Source organism: Heloderma suspectum, chromosome 2 (assembly GCF_057233095.1).
Source record: "Heloderma suspectum isolate Gila_16-S chromosome 2, 16-S_ref, whole genome shotgun sequence".
Taxonomy (NCBI): domain Eukaryota; kingdom Metazoa; phylum Chordata; class Lepidosauria; order Squamata; family Helodermatidae; genus Heloderma; species Heloderma suspectum.
This window is the reverse complement of record NC_139459.1, coordinates 303,014,520-303,040,372: the sequence shown is the minus strand read 5'-3', so window position 1 is coordinate 303,040,372 and position 25,853 is coordinate 303,014,520. Positions and strand designations below refer to the sequence as shown.

Genomic DNA, 25,853 nt, shown 5'->3' with positions numbered 1-25,853 from the left:
TCGTCCTGGACCGCCTGGAGGGGTTGGGCATTGGAGACACTGTGTTGCGGTGGTTCCAGTCTTCCTCTCTGGCAGGTACTAGAGGGTAGCACTGGGAGAGGAGGTTTCGGACCCATGGCCGCTCACTTGTGGGATGCCACAGGGTTCCATCCTTCCCCCAATGCTATTTAACATCTATGTGAAGCCGCTGGGGGCTATCATCAGGAGGTTTGGGGTGTGGCATCATCAATATGCGGATGACACACAGCTCTACCTCTCGTTCAGATCTTCACCAAGGTTGGCCATAGAATCCCTGTCCAAATGTCTGGAGACGGTGAGTGGCTGGATGGGGAGGAATAAGCTGAAGCTGAACTCTGACAAGACCGAGGTACTTTTGGTGGGAGACAAGAGGAGGTTGGGGGATGTTGACCTGGTGTTCAGTGGGGTACGGCTACCCTTGAAAGACCAGGTCCGCAGCCTGGAGGTCATTTTAGACTCCCAGCTGTCCATGGAGGCTCAGATGTCAGCTGTGAGCCAGACAGCGCTGTACCAACTCCATCTGATACGGCGGCTGCACCCCTACCTTCCCGACCATCTGCTCCCATCGGTAGTACATGCCCTGGTCTCCTCTTGTTTAGACTAGTGTAATGTGCTGTATGTGGGGTTACCCTTGAAGACGGTTCGGAAGCTGCAGCTGGTACAGAACGTGGCGGCTCACCTGATTAAAGGCAGCTGATGGCGAGATCACATCACTCCAGTGCTGAAAGAGTTGCACTGGTTACCAGCTGTTTTCCGGGCCAAATTCAAGGTGTTGGTTTTGACCTTTAAAACCTTATATGGTTCCGGCCCAGCCTATCTTAAGGAGCACCTCCAGCAACACCAGACAGGCCGCTTAACAAGATCAGCCTTGGATGGCCTTCTCTCTGTCCCATCTCTGTAGCCAGGACAGCTAGACTGGTGAGGGAGAGGGCTTTCTCTCTGGTGGCCCCCACTCTGTGGAACTCCCTCCCTAGGGAACTCTGCCATGTCCCCTCTTTAATGAGCTTCCGCCATGCATTAAAAACATGGTTGTTCAGGCAGGCATTTGGGGTGGGTTAGGATATTTTTAGAAATGTGATATTTTTACTGTAGAATTTTATTGTTTTAAACTGTTTCTGTTATTGTACATCGCCCAGAGTGGCTGGGTGACCAGCCAGATGGGCAATTAATAAATTTAATAAACAAACAAACAAACAAACGAGTACCAGATTTACTCTTGCGTTTGAAGTGTCTTCTGTTCCCTGTCAGAATGTACTTAAGTGATATGCAGTTCCTTCAACCCTCAAACCTTTTGCCTCAACCCGTTAGTGTACAGGTGTCTGCACTTTGGGTACATCTCCATGGCACTGCATGAAGTGCTGGAGGTATCCTGTATGTCTGTAGTACCCCAAATATACGTTGACTTCCTTGACACCTCTCCTAACCACTGGCTCTGTATAAACATACTTAAGCATAGGATTATTATAATTCAGTTGAATAAAGAGACTGCTAAGGGCAAAAGTTCTGTCAATTGGGATTGTACCATTATCTGCTTTCCTAGCCTAGACATTTTAACATTTCTTTCATAGAAAAGTAGAGACATGGGGCTAGATCGGTAGGTAGCAAATTTCCCCTTGTCCTAGTGGATAAGCAACTCCTGTCAGAGTTGCTCCATAGATTTTAGGAGTAGAGGAGGCTACAGTTGATCGGTTCTGCCTTCAGCTTATAAGGACAGAGGAACAACCAGCCTAGAGAGCACAGGGAAGAAAGATAAAATGGAAGTGCAGACATTTTGCTACATTTTCTTAGATTGATTTGAGGAGTATAAAAAGGTGGCTGTCGAGTGAATAGCAGGTTCTATAGGAATGCAAAATAATTAGTTTGGTTTAAATTTAAATTTGAACATGAAGATTCAGATCAGATACCTTCATCCCTGCCCCTCTCCCCGCCCTTTACATTCAAGCAAGATTTCTCAAATACATTATTAGGAATTTCCTCCTTGCTCCTAATTCTCTTCCCCTGATTTGTGTTATCTGAAGACATAGTTATAGCCATTGGTTTTGACTTCTTTTGTATGTAATGACAAGAACAAATACATAAGGGCCTGTGGCCTGGACGTTTTCTTATGTGTTTTCTTGTGTGCTGGAATGTGTTCAGCTCTTACCTTTACAAACAAGAGCATGGGCCAATGCTCATAGGCTTCCCACATCCCACACTCTGTCCCCATCTTGTGTGCTTTCTGGGATAGGGCTGCCAGGTCTCAGGATTTGACCCAAAGTTTCAGGGTTTGTCTTCCAGTTTACAGTCTCCAGGGCAGGGGTGTTGAACGTCTTTCAGCCTGAGGGCCGAATTCACTTTTGGAGAAGCTCTTCGGGGCTGCAAAGGCAGGGCCAAAAATACCAGCATATTTTAGCTTAAAGCTCTGGCTGTTGGTAAGTAAGCCTTAGGAGAGGCATTTCAGCCTTGTAGAATGAGGGAAGAACTTCACAAAAGCCGGGAAACCACCAAACGATTGGTGGTCAGAGGAAAAGGGGTGTGGCCATCTGGGAAACCCCGGAGGGCTGGATTTGGCTCCTAGGTGGGCCAGATTTGGCTCCTGGGCCTGAGGGTCTATGCCCCTACTCTATTAGAAGGTGGCAGGTCTCAGGGTCAAGAGGCAGAAACAAGTGGGCAGACTTCTTTCCCATGGGGCCCTTGTCTCCTTATTCACTGATACAATATGTTTTTCCATCCTTGCTCTTTAGCTCTGTGAAGCTGGAATACCATGGGTTGGGGTGTCGGAGAAATCCGCAACGGAACCAGATGAGTTTGGATATTTATGAATCCGACCCGCAGATTCTGCAGTGGACCGGCTTTCCCCCTGTCGGGCAGATTCCATGGACTTGCGGACAGTTTTTCTAACCTTTGGGCATTCTGCACAAATTTTGTTTAGAAAAATATGCAAATATGGAAAAAATGGCCAAAAATGTGCATGTCCCCCATAGGCTAAAGCATGAAAATGCACATTTGGGGGGATTTGCGCACTTTGCTGGAATTTATGCATTTTTGCACATGCAAATTCACATTTGCACAACTGCAAATTTGTGCAACTTTGAAAGCAAAAAAAATCCAATTTTGTCGATGGGCAGATGATGGAGCAAAAGGCACCTGACAACCCGCGAGACACAGATGGAATGGATTTTACACAATCAATACATCCATAACCGTGGTGGCTGAGAGACTGGGGTACAAATCAGGAAGTCCTTGATTCAAGTCTCTGCTATGAACCCACTAGAACAGGGATGGGAAGAAGATCTCCAGATGTTTTGAACTTCAACTCCAAGACGTGATAAATTTCAAATACACACCAGTTTAGGAGCCAGTGTTGGCTAAAAAGCAGGGTAAAAATATAGCAAACTGTTTAGTAGTCATATGGTAGTGAAAAATACTGAGTTGCCTTGTCAGAAAATAAATTAAACCTATAAAAGTTGCCTTGCCAGATTAGCCAGGGGCCCATCTCGTCCAGCATTCTGTAATGGCTAGCCAGATTGCTTCTAGGACATTCTCAAGAAGGTGATGGTGTCTCCTGTTGTTTGTTCCCAGTGGCTGTATAACATAATGAAGAAAACAGAAGGAGGTGAGCATCCAAGGTGAATCACAAAGAAGAGAAACAGGTTCTCAGGATGCAAAAAAGAATTATTATAGAAAGCCCAATGTGTTTTGCCTTTTTTCTAATTTTTAGGCCTTCGGGGGGTAGGGAAAAACATCTGCAGAATTTTTTTTGCAAAAGATTGTCTCCTGTGTCAATCTACTGAATTTGTTCGCAAAAGATTGTCTCCTGTGTCAATTTACTGGCGACTGTTGCCAGTAGATTGACACAGGAGACCATCTTTTGCAAAAAAATTCTGCAGACTTTTTTCTCTCCCCCTGAACAATGCCTAAAAATAAGAAAAAGATCGAAACATGTTGAGCTTTCTACAATAAAATTTTTTTGTATCCTGAGAACCTGTTTCTTGTCTTTGTGTATAACATAATGCCAAACTACAGTTTGGTGCTAATGTGCACAAGTAATCACAAAGCTCATGCTCATGTGTTTCCCCCTCCCACCTTGTGTGAGGGGAAGAGATTGGTAGCTTCTGTTCTTGGTTTGTGGCAAATCATCGTTTGCCCTTTCATCCTAACCTGGCAAACCAGTGTTTCAGCAAAGCATAGTTTGTCTGCAGATGGATGACCCCTCAACCTTATTGTCCATAATCATTTATGACAACATGGAAGTATTTCATAGTGTCATTCATTTGAGGTGCATCTGAGAAGATTTCAAGCCAGCAGATAGTATGCTAATATTCTGTTGTGGTTTTGACTTGATGGCCAGTTACACACTAGCCATTTAGATGGCAATTTCTGTCCCTCGTTCATTTACTTATTACAGAGAGGTCAGATGACATCATTGCCAGCCTGTTGCATACCAGTACTTTCTGAGTTGCATTCTCACTTTTTTTCCAGACCCAATTTGTGGTGACTTTTGTGTTTTTGACTGGAACTGTAGCACTACCCTATTTGGCAAGGGCGTACAAATCTGGCTTGTACTCCCTTAGGTCCATAGGATCACAGCTGAGGCAGGAGCAAGCAAGGGTTTGGCCCCATGGCATCGAGCAGCACAAGAAATAGTTTTTTCTGCCATTTCCCTTTGTATTTCTGGAGCCTGGAGAGGAGCAGGCAGTGTCTTTCTGACTTGCTTGGAGCTACGGAGAAGCGAAACAAGTTTGCAGGCTTTGCAGCTGAGTCTCCTGTGTCTTTATCCAGGCTTTCTTGCTGGAAGAACACAACAGGAGGGGAGGGAGCTGGTGATTAGACAACTGAATGGAGGAGTAGGTGCTTCAGTCTGTACCACCAGGTAAACGAAAGAGGGACATTTATTCCTGGAAAGTGGTGGGGTTAAGGATGGTGAGAGAGCTCCCAAATATTGTTTGTCTCTCACTCAGCAACCTTAGTCATCTCTTCCTTTTCACCTCCCTCTGCAATAGTGCAGGCCTGGCCACACTAGTTGTTTCTTAGACTTGGAAAGGAGAGGTGCTGGCTCTTCGAAACTATTCAAGCCCTAGACCTAGGCTATGTGGAATCTCCATTTAACTGCGCTTCTAACTGATTATGAATGATGAAGTGTCAACAATAAAACAACAATTTGAAAGACACTACAGATGTTCATTAGTCCAGAAATAATGGAACCCAAGTGGTTTCTAGAGAAGATACTATAGGACAAGGTTCCCGACCCTTTGGGGCCCATTTGGAATTTTGAAAGTGTGTTCCGAACACTACCACAAAATAGCTGTTGTGGTGGGCATGGCCAAGTCACAAAATGTTGGGAGCACCCCCTGCTTTCTGTATGTGCGCGTGCATTTTCTCTCTCTGTGTGTCCGCACATGCACGTGCATCATGCACGCATTTTCTCTGTGTGTGTGTGCGCTCTCTCTGTCTCTTCTCTGCACTTTCCCTCTCTCTTGCTCTCTCTCTGCACAGTTTCATTTTTCGCTCACAGTTCCTGCAGTTCATAGTCGCAGGGTATTCCCTGATGGCTGATGTGACATCTCGTGATAGTTCCTGAGATCTTACGGTTGCTGCAAAATCTCCCACAAACTTGTGGCAGCTGCTTCCTTGTTCAAAATTATGGGGAGACAGAGCAGAGGGGAGATGGGGACTGGCAAGTGCCACTGAATCGCTAGGGGCATCATGGCTGTGCCTCGAAGACCTCTGGTATAGTGGATAGACAGCTTGCAAATGATTCACACTCAACAGCTTTGTAAATATATTCCTTTTGGGGAGAATTTGACAAGGAGAGAATCATACTAAATAAAAGATGGAGCCCCTTTTCACTGGCATTTGGTGGTTTCTCTGGTATCATTGTACAAGGAGGAAAGGAGGTGGCCATGTCTCGCTGTCCTGTTCTTGGTAGCAGGTCATTTGTGGCAGGGCAGGGGGGATGCTTGCTAGTAAATGTAAATGTAGTAAATGTAATAGTAAATGTAGTAAATCTAGTAAATGTTGTTGCCAACCAGAGTTTTAGAACATTTGTCAAAAATTGAGCCTGCCATCTGAGGGCTTAAGTACATACATGTTACATGTAAATGTGTGGAACAATATCCAAACAGCTGCATTTTATAAAGAAAAGCAGCTTCGGGAGTGATTTTGAGCAGAGAAGCAGCAGGGGCTGTGGCTGTGCTTAACCCTTTCCTAGCTGGCAGATGTCTGCTCCAGTTCTCCCTCCCAGCTGCTCCTCTGGAACCTAAAAGTGTTCGTGAGAGTGAACACATGCCTGAAACCCCATTGGAAAAAGCAACGGGGGTGGGGGAGTTGGAATGGGAAACGGTTAAGCAGATTGACACATTTCTTTCTGCTGTGTCTCTGCTCAAAATCACTGCCTCCTGAACCTTTTCTTTATTAAAAGCAGCTGTCAGGTCTTCATCATATGTGTTTGCATGTAACTTGGTTTGCCCTTCACTTGAACACAGCCATGCATGATTGCTCAGTTTGTGAAAGGGGCATAAGGAGTTTGATACCTTCTGATGCTGTTAGAAATGGAAAGGGGGAATTGAATGCATGCTAAGGATTCCAGCAACTGAATGCATATTGTTGGGGTTGGCTCACTCCACAAAATATAAATAGGGCACTATGTTATGGAAACTTCAGATGTTCTAAAAGCCCATTTTAGGAATAGAAACAAGGAGCAATAGGGCTTATTGTGAGGGATACACTAGCAAATGGGCAGGCTTCTTCAGTGTACAACAAACATTTCCTGATCTCTTTACAGTAGAAACTTATAGAGAAGAAATTCATAGGACATTAAGATTGAAAGCTCTGTAGTATTAAATGTGTTATTGCACATACTTCATCCTTTCTCAATACTTTCTCTGCCATGTAATAATTAGTTTAAACTTTCATCTACTTCTGTGGATCAAGTAATTTTCATACAACTTCTGGATTTTTTTGCTTTCAATCTTTCTTCAAAATAATGTGTTTTTTTTATAACAAAAAGCCATGAATATATTATAATTTCAATTTTCATGGTGTGCGAAAGATTTCTACACTAGGTCTTTATTGTTTTTGAAAATTCCTCACCCTAGTTAAGAAGCTTAATATAAATTAAAGAAGGTATTAAGGAACATTAAGACATCAAAATGTGGAGCATTCGTTTCCTTTCAATTGCTCCAAATGCAAACAAGTTGAATAAAATGCAATCAAAGGGCCTGTTTGGAGAACATTGAGTGGCTTTACAGATGTGTTGTGGAGAACCTCTGGTAAGAGCACAATTCAAATAAAAAGGCCTTTCTTTCCTCTTTCTAATTCTCTTTGTTGTGGTGACAACAGAGTACAAGTCTGATAAAAGTTTAATCACCTTATCTTTTTAAACAAATTGCATATTTGTTTACACACAATATACATAACGTAAAAAAGCAAAGCTGCTATCCAGCCTCCTCCTTCCCCCTCCTCCTAATCGCATTAAAGGCCCTTGCCTAGAAGTGTAAAATAAAATAAAAATTAAATGTTCTTTATTTGGAAGTCCCATTGTTCTGGATTGCTTTAAAAAAAGGCAGCCCAAGGGAAGATGAATATCGCCCAACTTAAACCCTGAACCAACTCCAAGCAGCAGATGCCTCCAGATAAGTCTGCAGAGCTGGGCCAGCTTAATTGACTTCCATGTCTCTGCATCAAGAGTTTCATGCAAGAAAGTAGGATTACCAGCATACAAATGTAGTCCTTGACTGGAAACTGCTTTGTAACAAGTTGCCTTTTTATTCTGTGTTAGATCTGCCAGCCTGAACTTTCCCCCACCTTGTATACATTTCTTGATGGTATAAGAGGCACCAAACTTTTGTAGTGCCCCCTGCCCTTTCATTACACGTCCCTGATGACAATTTAGCCCTTTGCACTCACCGTAATGCAGAACAGAGGAACACCTTTCTGTTGTCTGAATGACATTGGGGTCAACTTTTAAGTCAATGCAGGCAGGCATCTGCTGGTGCATAATTAGGATATACTTTGGTGTGAAAATACTCTGGCAAGAGACATATTCTCAGTTGAGTAAAACTGAGGATTTTTATGTATATTCTTACACTCACTGGGTTGAGATTATTCTGAACATAGATGGAAACTAGGCAGTTAGAAACTGGGATGTTGTTGCTGCTTTAAAGATTCAAGCATCTAAACAATCACAGTCCTGTTGTATGAAACCTGTACACAACCTGCACTGCACAATCTTCCTGTCTTAAGGAGCTGCGTCAAAATATTCAGGATATTATCAAATTCCCTTTCTCCCTCCCCCCACCCTGCCCTGCACCGCCAGCTAGATAGAAAAGATTGTGGGATGGTTTTATGTTACTAAAGCTCATAGGTACACTGTAAGTACACACACACACACACACACACATACATATATATATATATATATATATTGCCTGGTGCTGGGCCTGGAAACAGCAGAGAGAGCTAGGACAGCAAGAAAAGAAAAATGGGACACATGTTATGTATGAAGCACAGGACTGCTACTGAAAACAGCAGCTTCATGTCAAGTCCTCTCTCCCCTTCTGTGAGATGGAGTGCAACGTATCTTGTGTCCTGTTTGTTTTATTTATTTATAGCCCTGCCTTTCTTTACAAGAAGCCCAGGGTGGCTTTTGTTATTACACTGTGCATTTTCTGTCCCCACTCTGATGTGGCAGGTGATGATGTCAGGTCATGGGTTACATTGCATCACATGTTACAAGGTATACAGGGGGAGGGGGGAGGGACACTTGACATTGACTGCTGTTTAGTGGTTGTTGTTGTTGTTGTTGTTGTTCAGTCATGTCCGACTCTTCGTGACCCCATGGACCATAGCACGCCAGGCCTTCCTGTCCTGCGCTCTCTCCCGGAGCGTGCTCAAGTTTGTTTAGTGGTAGCTCTCCTTTAAAAAAAAAATTGTAGTTCTGTCCTAACACAATTCAAGAATGGCAAAGAATAGAGCTACATTAGGGTGTTACAAGTTACCACTGACCTGCAGTGGCAGTGCTGAAGGTGTATGATAACCTTGCACACTTATTTAATATATTCATCACTGTATTGATTACCATCATATTACCTGTTAAGCATCTAATTCAGCCAACAACATTCTTCCCTGTAAATATCACTTTCAACTTACTTTGGAGTGCAACTATTAAGCAACTGCAACCCTGCACAATAGAATATGCTCAATGGAACTTTCCATTTTCCTTGTAGCTCTTTGCAGGATGAATTTTCATATATTATTAAGCAATTCCAGCATGACATTTATACCCCCTTTTTTTTTTTAAGAAACCGGTAGACTCACTGTCCCAGATAGAAAATAGATAGTAAAGCTTTGAGCTCCCATCATTTTTTCACTGTCAATATTTATCTAGCTAAGGGTGCAATCCTATGCAGATAGGTGGCAGCCTCTGAACTCGGAGGCAACTGCCTATCCAATGCAGGGCAGGAGAAGCACGGAGGGGATCGTTCCCTCCATGCTTCTCCTGCTCTGCATTTTCGGCTAGACAGCCGATTTCAGCTTTCAAGCCACAGGGGGACGGAGTGGGGGAGGAGGCTGCTGGCCGAAACATAGGATGTGTCATACCAGCATTTGTGCCCACCCCGACACGCCCCCCGGCATGCCCCGTTTTGGCGGCTCTGCACTCCCCTTGCGAGCGCGGAGCACAGGGCTGTTCTGCGCTGCCTATGAGGCAGCGCGGAAGGTGGGGAAGGTCGGTTCTCCAGGAACTGAACTTGGAGCATCGGCTCTGAGGTCGGTTCCCAGAAAACCAGATATCCTATGGCCGTCTAGCTGCTGACTAGCGGCCATAGGGTTGCTCCCTAATTAAATCTTTCTGGATGGAAATATATGAGACACAGAAGTGATCTTAAGAAAGAAAAAAGAAAATGAAAAACCAACACAAGGTCACCCTTGCTTTAACTGCAGCCCTTTGATCAGCAAGCAGGCACTGAAGAGTGGCAACAAATGCACATCATCCCTGAGATAATGGAAACCAATTATGTCTGATAAAGCCTAACCTCTTTAAAAACGTTCCATGGTTGTTCCCCATCAGGATTACGTGGAACACTTGGGATGTGCCCTAATACTTCTGCTAACAGCAAGCTGGAGACCCTAATTTATCTAGTGCTGGACTCTTAATGAATATGAAGACTCGGGGCTATTGGTCCCATGTTGTTGTGTTCTTTGCGAGCGCTTCCTGTTCCTTTTCTATTTGCTGAGTTTCTTCAAGTCCTGTGTTCTGAAGGCTTTCAGATGCGAAGGGCAGGCAAGCCAATAATGTGAGGTCATTGAGGCCTACACAGGCCAGCTCAGTTCTTTGTCTTTCCACCTCAGGAATGATCAGTCCTCCTCCTAATGTGCTCGGTATAAGCCACACAATGTTTCCTCACCCCATTCTTAGCCAGCGGGCAGCATCCGGATGTATAGTTTTGCAAGCTGAACTTTGCTTTACTTGCATAGCTGAGGTTTGATAATTGCACGGTATTGTTCAAAACTATTGTTTTGACATGCAGCTTATATCTCATCTATTCTATTGCAAGGTGATGTCCTACATTATAAGAAACTGGATCATGTTTCCTCTGCATGTTTTATTCTTAAACAACTGGATACAGGTGAAGAAGAAGTACAAGCATAAACACTCTTAAATCTGTTCAGCTGTGGGTGAGTGCTATAGATTTTTCTGAGCAGTTACTGTATGCTCAGAGCCTTGTCAAACTACCCAAACATGTCGGGCATCTGCACAGAGCCTTCAGTGATCTTTTTACCAAAAAGCTTAAAAAAACCCAAAAAAACACATTGCCCAAAGCAGCTCTATGTTTAGTGGAGGATTAGCTAACCCAAGCTAATTTTTGGGCTCCACCCAAAGTATGTGCCTACATCTGTATATAAACAGATGTTAGGTGAGCTGCAACAGATGCATTGTAAGGTAGTATATTGGAATCAAAGTCTCTATGATTGGTTTTGTTTGACAAAATATTATGGCCCGATTCACATATAACGATAACCCACAATGCCAAAAGTGTGTATGTTATGCCTTTTATTTATTGATTTGATTTATATCTCACCCTTCCTAATGAAGAGCCCAGGGCAGCTATAGCCTACATAAAACATGCAATGACAAACCTGTGTGTCTGCACTTCCAACCCTACGCGGTAGAGACAGGCTGCAAGACACTTTTTATCTATATTTTTCAGAGGTAGTGTACCAGCAATGTGTATTTTTAATATCTCTTACCCTGACCATGTGAGAAGGCAAGCGTGTGGCTTTATATATGGAGAAGGATAGGCCCCTTTTCAGAGCTGTAATGTGTAGAATTGTAAATTTTCCTGTCTGTGCTGGCCATGTTTTTCATTCAGAGACCTTTTCAATGAGCAATGGGAGACAGTTGGATTCATTACAAATGCATAAACATTAAAATCATAATTCTAAAATCACTAATATATAAAAATACAATAAAACAATTAACATAATCAATCAGAAAAAGAAATAAAGCACCTATATACCCCCAAATACATATTTAACTAGTACTTAAATGACAACAGCATGGGAGTCAGCCAAATCTCTAGAGGAAGGGAGTTCCATAGCCATGGTGCTGCCACATGTGGTAGTGCCACCATCCACGTTCCCCAAGGGCATCACAAACAAAGCCTCCCCCACCAATCTTAAATCCCAAGCCAGTTGGTATTAGGGAAGGTGGTTCTTGAAGTACCTGGGTCCTGAGCCATTTAGGGCTTTGTACGCTATTATTAACACCTTGCCCAGTAGTTCACTGGCAGCCAGTGCAGAAATTTCAAAACTGATGTGATATGCTCACATCTTACCTCTCTTGTCAACACATGGGCAGCACCATTCTGGACCAGCTGCAGGTTCTGGACTATCTTCAAGGGAAGTCCTATGTAAAGAGCATTGCAGTAGTCCATCCGGGACTTGACCAGAGCAAGGACTACTGTTGCCAGGTTATCCTGGTTCAGGAACAACTATAGCTGGCCATAAGCTTTCCTCACCCCTGAGGCCACCCGGGCCTCCAGTGACAGTTTTGAATTGAGGAGTACTTCCAGACTGCATACTTGCTCCATCAGGATGAGTGCTACCCCATTTTAATTTAGTCCTAGTTTACATACTCAGCACAATCAAGAGGCAAAGAGTTTCCTGGGCAAAACCACTTCAGGCTGCAGGATGGAGGCTATGTTTTTGAAAGAATGCTTCCCAATGGCAAAAGAAATCTCTTTCCACATAGAAAACTAGTATGCAGGGGAGAAACATTTCGCTTTCCTCTTGACTTGTTATATTGGATGGGAAAGGATGTGTGCCAAGCAGGAATGTTCTAGGTGTTCGTAAAGTTGTAAATGTTTATGATCTTTCAGCTCTTCTAGTCTTGAAGCCTAAGCTCTATTGATGTGCAATGTATGAAAGTAAGGAATTGAACCAAAACCTCCATCTTTAAGAGAATATTGCAGCATCTACTGTTGAGGCCACTAAAAACCACTCTTCCCAAAGACTTCCACTTCAGTTGTGGGAACTTCTGAACTGACCCTTCTGAACTGTTTAGTGTTGTAATTATTTAAATATAGTAGCTGCCTTTCAATTACATAGGAACATTAGATGGCAATTGAAATTGTGTCAGGAGTGCCTGGGGACCCGTTACAGTACAAATTATCCTAAACTGTTTAGCAAAGCCTTGTTCCCACTGTAAGGGTTTAGGGAAAGAAGGGCCCGTCTTTGAAAGTCTGGCTCTGCACATGAAAGTGACGCCAGCAATTGGAAGCAATTTGTGGAATTGTTTGATTACATTAATTATGGCACCAGCAAACAGTGGTTGGGAAACAGTTTTGTTTTCTTGCATTCTTTCTTGATTGCTAGCACTGAAAGCCAAGATACAAATGTGCCTTTAAGGACTACTGGAGAGTTCTATTGTGTAGAATTGGCACTGTGCATGAAAGGTTGTATGTGAGGATTTTCCAAACACAGCTTTGGCCAGAACTTACCTAAGCTATTCCTCTGCTCTGAGACAGCCTCTGTCTTTCTCGTCAAGAAAAAGAACTCCTTCCCCAATAACGAGAAGCACAGAACAAATTCTACTTGAGTAGTGCCACTGAGGTAAAAACTTGTATGATGGGATTTTGCATTCTGGAAGCCAGCACAAACATAAACAGTTTACTTTGCTCCCTAGTGACATGCACTGAGGAAAAAGTCATGAGTGTGAAAGCGCACCACAAATCTAGGATTGGATGGTCAATTAGTTATTTCCATTCACCGATTTCCATCACCTTCCGTCTTTCCATAGCATTAGAGATGCCATTGAATTCTGAACCAGGCTCAGAGAAGAACTTTGTGGGCTTGTTAATGGCTGCCTCAAAGGAGAGGTAAGCTTTACAGGTCCCTGAATTATTGTCCCATTCAGATTGAAATCTGAACTGGAGAAGTACTGCTGGTTTCCCCGTCTGTCAAATGCTTTGCATGGCCAGGCAAGAGATCTTTGCCAACCAGGGATCATCCAGCCCAGTCTCAGAGACACCCTGCAGAGAAAGAGAATAAATTCTATATGTTTACTCAGAAGTAAACAACCCTGTATATACAGGACCTACTCTAAGATAGGTGTGTATAGGATTGCAACTTTAGTCACAGGAAAGCATTTTCTCTAGGGCACTATCTATTAGAGAAGGACCAAAGAAATTAGCTACCCTAAGAAAAACTGTCAACTCTAAAAACACCCTAGGCGTTGGTCTCTCTGGGATGTCGTGTCCCCCCCCCCCATAAAAAGAACCCTATTCTCAAAGTACCTCATGAACTTCACCCATGAGACCTAACTTTGAGACAGGACAAAAGTGAAGTGGTAGATTTCTTTCATATGGCTTCTACAATAAAAACGGAGGCAAAGAATTCTTGGTTTCTTTGCTGCAGCCATATGCTCCTTGAGCACTATACTTATGTTTACATTTTCAATTTTGCTAAATCTCCAAAAATCTTTTTTTTTTACTTGCCCCCTTGCTCCTCACTTTTAGTACTGGACAGCATCCTGAATTGCAAATACGAATCCCAGCTCAGCCACCGCACCTTCTCAAACATTGCGTTATACTATTTTATGTAAATTTAGCCAGGGTCCATACTTTTTTGAAATGCACTTGTTAAAAGGGGGATTTTCACATGACTGGCCACCCACCACCCCCAAAATAAGCCAACATAGGATTTCCTCCCCTGCTGCTTATTGTAACCATGTGATAAATACACATCCTTCATAATCATGTAGCAAAGGGTTGGATGTGCCTGATCTCGTCTGATCTCAGAAGCTAAGCAGGGTCAGCCCTGGTTAGTACTTCGATAGGAGACTGCCTAGGAATCAGGCTTCCTGCACTGAGCAGGGGCTTGGACTCGATGGTGTTGTAGGCCCCTTCCAACCCTATGATTCTATGTGGAATAACAGTTTAGGAAAAATCTGAAGTGATTTTCCACCTTTCTCCGTATTACTGCATGTTTGCTACAGCTGGGCTGAAGTGGTTCCCTCAATTTCACCACTCCTTTAGCAGGGTGCAAAGTTTGCACCGTTTGGTAGGGATTCAAGAGGCTGTGAAAGGGACTGAAGCTGGAAGTGAACTTATTGCTGGCATGATGGCATTCCTGGATCTCTTAGTGATTGGTGACCATGACCCCTTCCCACATTTCTGTCTAGAATAGGAATAGGACAGGAAGCATTGCCCTCATTCTTACTGGTTTCAGAATGATACTTCTTTACCTGAAGCCAAGCAGAGTCAGGACAGTGCTTCCTGCCCTCACTTAGGGGGGTATCCTGGGGTGAAATGGTAGCCACCAGTGACAGAAACACCTGGTAGTTCTAGTTTCAAGCTGCATATTAGCAACTGCTGCATATACATGGCCCCAAACTATTCCTCCAATCATTGCAAACTTATTTTAACTATGCGAAAGTATTTTTCATCAGAATATAGTAGCAACTTTTCCTTTGCACCCAGCCTTTATAACTAAAGTGTTTTGAGTGCTTTGAGAAAAGGGGACCTGAATCTGAGGTAAAGAGATATCCAGGCATTAGAAGTAGGTTTCATGAGAATAAGAGGGTCCAGATACCTAGCTTGTATACACAGAGCAGTAGTTTTAATTTAGATACTGCATTTCTAAGGCTGGGAATGATAGGAGTAGCTCCCATTTTATCTGTATTCAAAATCTTAACAAGAAAGCAGAGGGGAAAAAATCACTCCCCTGTGCTCAGGAAAAGCTCAGACTAAATCCTGATTCTGAACTGAGAGAGCAACGCCTTTCTTAGAATGAGTTCAGAAACTCTTCAGGGAAGATAACAAATATTGTATTATATAGCGATGCTTGGGCCTTACTCATTCACTGACTGATGGGGTATAAAAACTGAATTTGGTTTGGAGATCATGAAACGTGCCATCTGAATTGAGCCAGCATCTGAATCAAAATAGAATATTCATTGGAATTTTCAGTTCTTTCCTCAGAATATTTACAACATCTAAGTGCAGTCCATATACAATGTTATAGAAGTTGATGCTAAAGCTGGCTGATGTTTCTGAACACCTCAGGCAGGAAAGGGCAACCTGTGGCCCTCTAGATGTTGTTAGACTACAACTCCCATTATCCCTGACAAGTGACTATGCTGACAGAAGTTGGAGTCCAACAACATCTGGAGGACAATGCTGACTTACTTGTGTTGTTGAGTTCAGATAGTCCTGGTAAAAAGATCCCCTTTCCGTATTTCTGTAATTATAAGTGGGAGTTTTTAGCTGCTTGAATAAGCTTCCCCCCACTCTATTTCTCTGATACAGAATGAAGCTTCTCATCTAACACTGTAATGATTTCAGCTCTACTAGAGCTGACTTGCTCATTTGTGATTGGGTGAAGGGTTAAGATTTTAGGGTTCATTTTAAGGAAATCCTGTATCTGTGAAAAATGGCTGTGAATAATCCATTGTAAATGAGGACTCTGTCTAACCCTTTGCTTCATTTTTGGATTTGTTCAGTTTTTCTGCCCTTAGGTAGAGAGAGAGAGGCATGAAAGTCCATTTTTCCATTTGAAAGCAGTGCATTTTCCTCCCATAATTATTACTTCCAGTATCAAAATTGTTTTATTAATGAGTTTTATGCTCCTCAGTCCGTTTCCTGTCACATATGAATGCAGATGGGAAGCAAGAAGCTACTGTTGGCAGAGTTCTTCCAGCCAGAGTGTACAAAAGAAGTTAATTGGGCATCCCACTTACAATAGTGGGGGATGGCGACATTCCTCATGAACTTTCAATAAGAATAAGTAACACGACTCTGAATTCCAGAAAAGAGTCAGATAATGCATATGCAGATACTGGCAGCAAATCAAGAATAGATGTTAGAGTTTCCTGACTCTGGTGAGCATGTCTAAACTAGAGAGAGCAGTGGCCACATTATAGTGGCAATTAGTTCTAATGCAAAGTGGAGGAGGAGGAGGAGTATGTACGCCACCTTGAGTTCCTTGGAGGAAAAAAGGCGGGATATAAATGTAACAAATAAATAAATAAACGTGGTGCTAAGCAGGTAGCGTAAAGAAGGGCTTTTCTGTGCAGCAGACTGGCATGGTGTGATATGAAGGCCCAAGCCCTAGACTGCAGGAATTAAGAGAAACCTGTTTCTTTTACAGGCCCTGGTTACAAAGGCAGGGGCACAGGGCTCTCTGACTAGGCTTCATGTCAATTGTATTCTGCACAGCCCCTGATGGTGTTAATTACTGCTGTAGTAATGTACGAAGCTGCCCTTAGGGAAAAAAATGCAGTGGGTTCCAACTACAGGGATGTAGATCTACCAAACTATTATGGCATGCATATGTGAGTTGTACACATATCAGCCTACAGTTCAGACATAATGGAAAGCCATGGTTCCCCACTATGAGAATGAGCTACATGCTCCCCATCCCCTTCTCTTTCATGCACCAGAGGAGTTTAAAATCATCCACTTTTGGTTTAAAACTATGGTTCCTATGATGTTCAAAGTCAGAGAAATGTGGTTTATTTAAACTATGGTCAGTGAGAACAAACCAGGATCTAAAACCTTTGTTTGATCTTGACTGGTTCTCATTAAGCATAATTTAAACAAATCATAGTTCACTGAGTTCAGATGTCACAGGGAACTGTGATTAATTTAAAATCAGAAGTGGTTATTTCCAATTTCTTCCCCTAGGAAACAAAAGAAAAGATGGGAGAATATACAAGCCCAAGGCTCGTTCACACACCAGGACATCATGGTTCAAGAGAGACGTTTAAAATATTACATTTCCTCCAGTATTAGGGCTCCTTCACACTGAGCTTTTATCCTGTGATTGAGATTGCTCCTTCACAGAAGTTTGCGGGCTCTTTACATGACGCCGTGATCATTCAAGGCATCTCCTGCACTAAATGCCCTTTGTTCCATTTTTAAACAGATCGCGGATAACGAGCTATCAAATTACCCCGTTGTGTTCCACTTCTGTTTCCTCTGTGAAAAGAGTAGGGATGTACGAAAGTCACTTCCCTTTCGCGGATTATGTTGATGGGGGGGGAGGTGTTCCGTCCCTCGCCCCGGAATCCTCGCCGGGGGGGGAGGTGCTCCGTTCCTCCCTCCCGGAATCCTCCGCGGCCGGCTGTGCTCCGCGGCAGCTCGGGGGAGCAGCCGGCCAGGCCCAGCCAGGCCAGAGCCGTCTGCAGCTGGATTTCCAGCCGCGGAGGGCTCTGGGTAAAAAACCCCCCAAAAACCCCGCGTACGCAAATGGCGGCGCGTTCCTTATTTCTGCCGTCTTAATCTACTTAAATATTTACATAGACTATGACGGCGAAAATAAAGGGGAACGCAAATAGCGTAGCGGGACCCTTTTTGATTCACCGTTTTAGCCTACGTAAATAGCCCACTACGCTATTTGCGTTCCCCTTTATTTTCGCCGTCATAGTCTACGTAAATATTTACATAGATTAAGACGGCTAAAATAAGGAATGCAAATGGTGGCGGCCATAGCCGCCGCCATTTGCGTATGTGGTTTTGTTTTGTTTTTTAAACCCACCTAACCATGATAGGCTACGTAAAGATTTATGTAGCTTATCACGTCATGGTTTTTTTTTTTTTTAAACCTAGCAATGATAGGCTATGTAAATCTTTACATAGCCTATCACGTCTTTTTTTTTTTTTTACAAGCCTGGAAATGGCGGTGGCGGCCAGTCGGAAGACCAGCCACCGCCGGAGCCGCCGCTGGCCGGAAGATCCACCCCAGGTAACTCTCGTCCCGGGGAGGATCGGCGGGGGGGTGGCAGGCTGTTCCACCATGGAGTTCGGGGGGCCGAATGCACTGGCATTCGGCCTCACCGAGATCCGTGGCAGAATTCTCTGACATCCCTAGAAAAGAGTAAAAGTGACAAGAAGAGGAGCGAGATCAATGAAAGACAATGGAAGACTCAGATACGGGGAGGAAGGGTGGGAGGAAAAGGAAGCGGGTGAAAAGGGGAGTCTTTGTGATCCTGCATTTAAAACAGAGGCAGAAAGCCCTGTTTTAAATATAGGATTTTAGGCTGGTGTAGAGGTGCTCTTAGTGTTAAATGATTTGTGTCACCCTTGGCTCAGAGGTCTTTCTAACCTTTGTATGTAGAGTATGCACTCACACTGGAGGTATCTACCGTTCAATAGGGACTGTATGCTATTGGTAAGATATTTGTAGTACACCATGTTTATGGCGTTTTCAACTCTATGCATTTTCTTGGGATAATTCAGCATAAAAGGGGCTCTTGACATGGGTAGTATCAGATCTGTGTTTGAGTGCAACTGTCATCACATTAAAAACTGGCACTTTTCATTCTCTGATACTTAATATGGTCAGTGCACAGACTTCTCTTTGTGGGTTTGGAGCTCAGCTGTATAAATGTATCCCTCCCCCTTCCCCAGCTCTGTTGGCAAGCTCAGTCCTAACATATATTATGGCACCTGTTCACAATATTCTTATTAGTCAGTGGCTTGGCTGTTATCCCCTTCTCAGCCTAGGCAAGCACAGAGAAGGTACTGGATTGTCTTACTTCTCCCAGTAAGTAGAGGTCATTTTCCCCGTTTTTTCCATTACCTCTGCATTTTTGTTTATTTGTTCACTCTTTTTAAAAAGAGGGTGAAGGTTCAGCCTTTCATTTAAAAGTCTGATTGATATAAAGGGCCAAGCAGGGAAAAGAGAGGTAAAGGATAAGGCCTAAGAATGAAAACTTACCCTTAATGCACCCACATTTTTCCTTGGTCTTTCAGACCCAAATCCAGATGGGGACCAGCAAAGATGCACTACATTGTCCTGGGGGGTGTCTCCACCAGCAATTTACTCCAAGCTGGATGTGTGTTGAGGTTGTTAGGGATACATGACGTTGTGGCCATCCAGCAGCCACCCTGGAGCTTATCAGGGAAAAACCAGATTTCCTGAGACTGCTTAAAATCCAGTTCTTTTCCTTAAGTTCGAGTTCTCCATGGTATAGCTGTTGTGTGCCCCAACCGCTGCATTGATCTTGGGTATGGTAGCCCTGCCCAGGGGTGTGCCTTTCATTGTGACCCCGGTCAAGGGGTGTTTCCTGTCCCCTGTGTTTCCCATCACAAACCAGTTAGTGTCTACCCAGAAGTAACTCCCATTGTGCTCAGTGAGGCTTGCTTCTGAAATGCAGGTGTACCTGGAGTTTCAGGGGAAAGGAAGAAGGGGGGAGGAGGAGAGCGGGGAAGCCTCTCTTATTGGTTGAGAAGCCCCTGCCAGTCAGACATCGTTCACTCCAACCCCCACCCCCACCAGGAAGTATGCTCTGTGAAGCTATTTTTACTGGTGCAGAGCACTTGCTCATGGACCCCTGCATGGACCAAAGCACAGCAAAGCTGATTCCTTTTTAAAAATCCAGTTCTCTTCCATTCGCTTCTCCTTCCGATGTCGTGGAACAGTCCATGCCCTGCCTTGCCTTATGAAGCATCTGAGCCTTACTGTTTTGTTAGAGGAATCCTTCTGGGAGTTGACCTATGCCTGTTTGCTGCTTACATCAATAGCTGTCAGGTTGGGTTAAATAGTGAGAGGGATCCCTCTTCTTAAGACCAGGACTACATGAAGCATGTTTGCTGACCAAGGAAAAGTGTGATGCATGGAGGGTAAGTTGTAAGCAAGCACAATTTGTGACATTGCACAACATAATCATGATCACAGAGTATGTCCAGTTCAGGCATGAGATTTAGTTTCCAGTGTCCTGGCTTTGTGGAGCTTGAGCCAGGGGGAGATAGCCTTAACTCTGGTCTTAAACTGGCAGGATTTTTTTTATAATTGAATTTTCCTGGTTTTTGAAAAGGAAATTTATAATTACAATGTTGGCAATCCTACTTGCTCACCAATGTATTTGAACCTGCTTTCTTGTAAGTTTGTTGTTGTTGTTCAGTCATGTCCGACTCTTCGTGACCCCATGGACCAAAGCACGCCAGGCCTTCCTGTCCTGCGCACTCTCCCAGAGTGTGCTCAGGTTCATATTCATTGCATCGGTTATGCTATCTAGCCATCTCATCCTCTGCCGTCCCCTTCTCCTTTTGCCTTCAGTCTTTCCCAGCATCAGGGTCTTTTCCAGAGAGTTTTCTCTTCGCATTAGGTGGCCAAAATATTGGAGCTTCAGCTTCAGTATCTGTCCTTCCAATGAGCACTCAGGGTTGATTTCCTTTAGGATGGACTGATTTGACCTCCTTGCAGTCCAGGGGACTCGTAAGAGTCTTCTCCAGCACCACAGTTCGAAAGCATCCATTCTTCGGCGCTCAGCCTTCCTTATAGTCCAGCTCTCACAGCCATACATTACTACTGGGAAAACCATAGCTTTGATTAGACGGACCTTTGTTGGCAAGGTGATGTCTCTGCTTCTTACTATGCTGTCTAGGTTGGCCATAGCTTTCCTCCCCAGGAGCAAGCGCCTTTTAATTTCATGGCTACAGTCACCGTCTGCGGTGATCTTGGAGCCCAAGAAAGTAAAATCTGTCACTGCTTCCATTTCTTCCCCTTCTATATGCCAGGACGTGATAGAGCCAGATGCCATGATCTTAGTTTTCTTAATGTTGAGCTTCAAACCAGCTTTTGCACTCTCCTCTTTCACCCTCAACAAGAGGCTCTTTAGATCGTCTTCACTTTCTGCCATTAGGGTGGTATCGTCTGCATATCGGAGGTTGTTGATAATTCTCCCAGCAATCTTAATTCCGACCTCTGATTCATCCAGCCCGGCATTTCTCATGATGTACTCTGCATATAAGTTAAATAAGCAGGGTGACAATATGCAGCCTTGTCGTACTCCTTTCCCAATTTTGAACCAATCGGTTGTTCCATGTCCGGTTCTTACTGTTGCTTCTTGACCCTCGTACAGGTTTCTCAGGAGACAGGTAAGGTGGTCTGGTACTCCCATCACTTTAAGAATTTGCCACAGTTTGTTGTGATCCACACAATCAAAGGCTTTAGCGTAGTCAATGAAGCAGAAATAGAGGTTTTTCTGGAATTCTCTTGCTTTCTCCATGATGCAGCGAATGTTGGCGATTTGATCTCTGGTTCCTCTGCCTCTTCGAAACCCAGCTTGTACTTCCGGTAGTTCTCGGTTCGCATACTGCTGAAGCCTAGCTTGTAGGATTTTGAGCATCACCTTGCTGGCATGTGAAATGAGCGCAATTGTGCGGTAGTTTGAACACTCTTTGGCGTTGCCCTTCTTTGGAATTGGAATGTAAACTGACCTTTTCCAGTCTTGCGGCCATTGCTGAGTGTTCCAAATGTGTTGGCATATTGAATGAAGCACTTTAACAGCATCATCTTTTAGGATTTTAAATAGCTCAGCTGGAATACTGTCATCTCCTCTAGCTTTGTTGTTACTAATGCTTCCTAAGGCCCACTTGACTTCACTCTCGAGGATGTCCGGCTCAAGTTCAGTGACCGCACCATCATGGCTATCAAGGACATTACTATCACGGCTATCAAGGACATTAAGATCTTTCCTGTATAGTTCTTCTGTGTATTCTTTCCACCTCTTCTTAATCTCATCTGCTTCTGTGAGGTCCCTGCCTTCTTTGTCCTTTATCATGCCCGTCTTTGCACAAAACGTTCCCTTGAGATCTCCAATTTTCTTGAAGAGATCTCTAGTCTTTCCCATTCTGTTGTTTTCCTCGATTTCCTTGCATTGTTCATTTAAGAAGGCCTTCTTATCTCTCCTTGCTATTCTCTGGAACTCTGCATTCAGTTGGAGATATCTTCCCCTTTCTCCCTTGCTTTTTGCTTCCCTTCTTTCCTCAGCTACTTGTAAAGCCTCCTCAGACAGCCACTTGGCTTTCTTGCATTTCTTTTTCTTTGGGATCGATTTCGTTGCTGCCTCCTGAACAATGTTACGGACCTCCGTCCATAGTTCCTCAGGCACTCTGTCTATCAAGTCTAATCCCTGAAATCTATTCCTCACCTCCACTGTATATTCATCAGGGATATGATTTAGGCCATACCTGAATGGTTTAGTGGTTTTCCCTACGTTCTTCAATTTCAGCCGAAATTTTGCAAGAAGCAGCTCATGATCTGAGCCACAGTCAGCTCCAGGTCTTGTTTTTACTGACTGTATGGAGTTTCTCCATCTTTGGCTGCAAAGGACATAATCAATCTGATTTCGATAATGACCATCTGGTGATGTCCATGTGTAGAGTTGCCTCTTGTGCTGTTGGAAAAGAGTGTTTGCTATGATCAGTGTGTTCTCTTGGCAAAACTCTATTAGCTTTTGTCCTGCTTCATTTTGTACACCAAGGCCATGCCTGCCTGTTATCCCGGTGATTTTTTGACTTCCTACTTTAGCATTCCAATCCCCTATGATGAAGAGGACATCTTTTTTTGGTGCTAGTTCTAGAAGGTGTTGTAGGTCTTCATAGAACCGATCAACCTCAGCTTCTTTGGCCTCAGTGGTTGGGGCATAGACTTGAATTACTGTGATGTTGAATGTTTTGCCTTGGATTCGTACTGAGATCATTCTATCATTTTTAAGATTGTACCCCAGTACTGCTTTTCCCACCCTTTTGTTGACTATGAGTGCTACTCCATTTCTTCTAAGGGATTCTTGCCCACAATAGTAGATATGATGGTCACCTGAATTAAATTTGCCCATTCCTGTCCATTTTAGTTCGCTGATTCCCAAGATGTCGATGTTCAATCTTGCCATCTCATGTTTGACCACCTCCAGCTTACCTTGATTCATTCCAGGTTCCTAAACAATATTGTTCTTTACAGCATCGGATTTTCTTTTTGCCACCAGACACATCCACAGCTGAGTGTCCTTTCGGCTTTGGCCCAGCCGCTTCACTCTTTCTGGCGCTACTTGGAAATACCCTCTGCTCTTCCCCAGTAGTATATTGGACACCTTCCGACTTGAGGGGCTCATCTTCCGGCGTCATCTCTTTTAGCCTTGTGATACGTTCCATGGGGTTTTCTTGGCAAGAATACTGGAGTGGGTTGCCATTTCCTTCTCCAGTGGACCACGTTTTGTCAGAACTCTCTGCCATGACCTGTCCGTCTTGGGTGGCCCTGCACGGCATAGCTTATGGCTTCACTGAGTTACGCAAGCCCCTTCGCCACAACAAGGCAGTGATCCATGAAGGGGTCTTGTAAGTTTACCTATATGTTAAATGGAATTATAAATACTTAACTAATGGTAATCATGATTTTATTTCAAGAATCAGGTCTCTAAAATCTCTGGGAGAACTTCTATGGATAGAGGATGCTGTCCTCTGACAGTTACCCTCCACATGTAAGAAGCAATGAGAACAGCAAGGAAGCGGGTTGAGCTAGTGAGCTCAACCCTGCTTCCCTTCCTCACATGTAGAGCTAACACACTATGTGAATGACTCAAATGGGCTAGATTCTCACAGCCATCTTAATGGATATGCATAGAACATGAATGTATGTTCAGTGTAAATTGTGAATATACCCCTAGTGTGAGAGATGATCCTTGCATGTCCTTTTCCCACCCCACAGAAAGTAAGAGCCAGGATTGGGGCCCTTATGCTGCATTTCTATTTTCAGAAAGGTAGTGTGAGACCCTGATCCTTCTGTTCCCACCATTTGTGCATTCCATCCCCACCCCTCCCAAATTCCCTGAGGGTCAAAATGCATGTTACTTTAAAGATTTAGCTCAATTTTGCTTGTTTATTTACTCAAAAGTAAACTCATGGGACCTAACATAGTTCAGAATCCTAAAGTGGTGGGTAGGGGCTTTAAGTCTTTGTCCTATGCCTGCAAATTACATTACAACTGAATGCCCTTTTTGGCAATATAAATTTTAGGAATAGGGGGCCTGATCCAGATTGGGACCACAGCAGGAGGGACTGCAAAGGATTAAAGTCTCCCTACTCCCCTCCCCACAATGCTGGGGTTCCATTTTATATAGTAACATGTAGTCTCACCTGTAGTCTCACCTGGTGAGTCACATTCCTTATAGATGTTGAGTGTGGGTTCTTCTGGTTAGCCTTGATTAGGGAGATATGAAATACCAGGCCGTAGACGGTGGAAGAGAATTATTAAAAGAAACCTCTGCCGTTTCTTGCAGTTTGTTCCCTGAAGAAATAAAAGCCTAAGTTTTGTTGTGTGTAATTTGAATACCAAATTACTCTGATTGCATATGTTTATGTTCAGTCGCACACTCAAGGTAGAGATGAAAATTTGCATTGCAATTATAAAAATCTGGGCTACAATTTATTTTCAAAAGAGTTAAAGTAACCAAAGCTAGATGTTAGTTAGGAAAATGTTGTACAACTTTAACAGGGGTGCTGAAACTGTTCCCCACATTCAGCCCCTGGGTTGCTTAAAATTAATTTTCCTGTGGGGTTTGTTTTTTCCATTTAAATATGCAAATATCCATTTAAATATACCTTAATGGGCTGTGAAATATATACTAATCAGGATCCTAGGTTGGCTCCTTTCTGCCACCTTCAGCTGCTCAGAGCATAAATGGTATTTATCACAAAGGGGCCAGCCATGTTTACCTCTTTTTCTCTGACATGTAGGGAGCAGGAGGAATGTTACAGGGTACTTTGTAATTCATAAATCAAGAATGGTGTGTTGTAGAAAGCATCAGCACTACTTCTACAGGTGCACAAACCACAAGAGAGTAATCTAGAAATTGTGTGTCTGTTCTTAAGATCTTCCAGTTTAGAGCCATGGTGCAGTATGGTTGCATGTTGGTGCAAAGTAGATGCATATCTAACTTAAGGGAAAGTAGTGAAGCATAAGCAAGCTGAACCTCTTCAAGTGTGATGATGAGTTAAAGCTACAGCTACTGGTGTTTATATTTCTACCCCTGTACAGGTTGGCCTGCTGTAAAATAAGGTATGCCAAAAAAAAAAGTTGCAATAACCATATGCATTTGGAGGGAAAAGCAGGTGATGGGCGGGAAAGAATTTTCTAAGATTCCTGCTAACTACTGTGCCTCAGGGGACTCCTCATTAATAATATTAATATATGAAGCTATTCCTGAGCAGTGTTGGTCCAGTTGCATGCTAGACCTTTGAAGTTAAATTCCTTTTCTCTTCTGCTGCTGCTTTTTAAACGCATGGATCTTTTTAATTTAATCCATTAACAAGTTGGCAAAATAAGGTAATTGTCCAACAGAGGAAGAGAAATCTATTAACATTTGCTACAAATCCGAGTAGTACAGGCAGCACTTAATTAATGGAACAGATTTCTCACTATGTATTCAAGCTTACATAGTCATTGTTCAGAAGAGATTAGACCCTTAATGTAAGTAAGTTAAACTAGACCTCCATCTAAAAATATCCATCATTTCAGCTATTAAGGGGTTGATGTCTTATTCGGTGAAAGATATATTTTCCTTCATTTCCTTG

The 25,853-nt window shown here is 43.4% G+C and overlaps 1 protein-coding gene across 7 annotated transcripts in view; it reads left to right on the top strand.

Annotated features, from left to right (window-relative positions):
* Positions 1–25,853, top strand: part of EEFSEC (eukaryotic elongation factor, selenocysteine-tRNA specific) — a 262,269-nt gene that overhangs the window by 219,070 nt on the left and 17,346 nt on the right. Inside the window, exon 7 of one of the 7 annotated variants that reach the window (XR_014788537.1) lies at positions 2,742–3,613. The exons of 4 other annotated variants lie outside the window; for them this stretch is intronic. Coding sequence is in view for 2 of the 3 variants with exons in the window: in XM_084840160.1 (XP_084696286.1) it covers positions 10,554–10,648 (95 nt within the window). In the remaining variant the exon portion in view is untranslated. Of the gene's footprint in view, positions 1–2,741; positions 9,377–10,553; positions 14,016–25,853 lie in introns of those variants that run through there. 2 more of the 7 variants (XM_084840160.1, XM_084840162.1) reach the window with 2 other exon arrangements.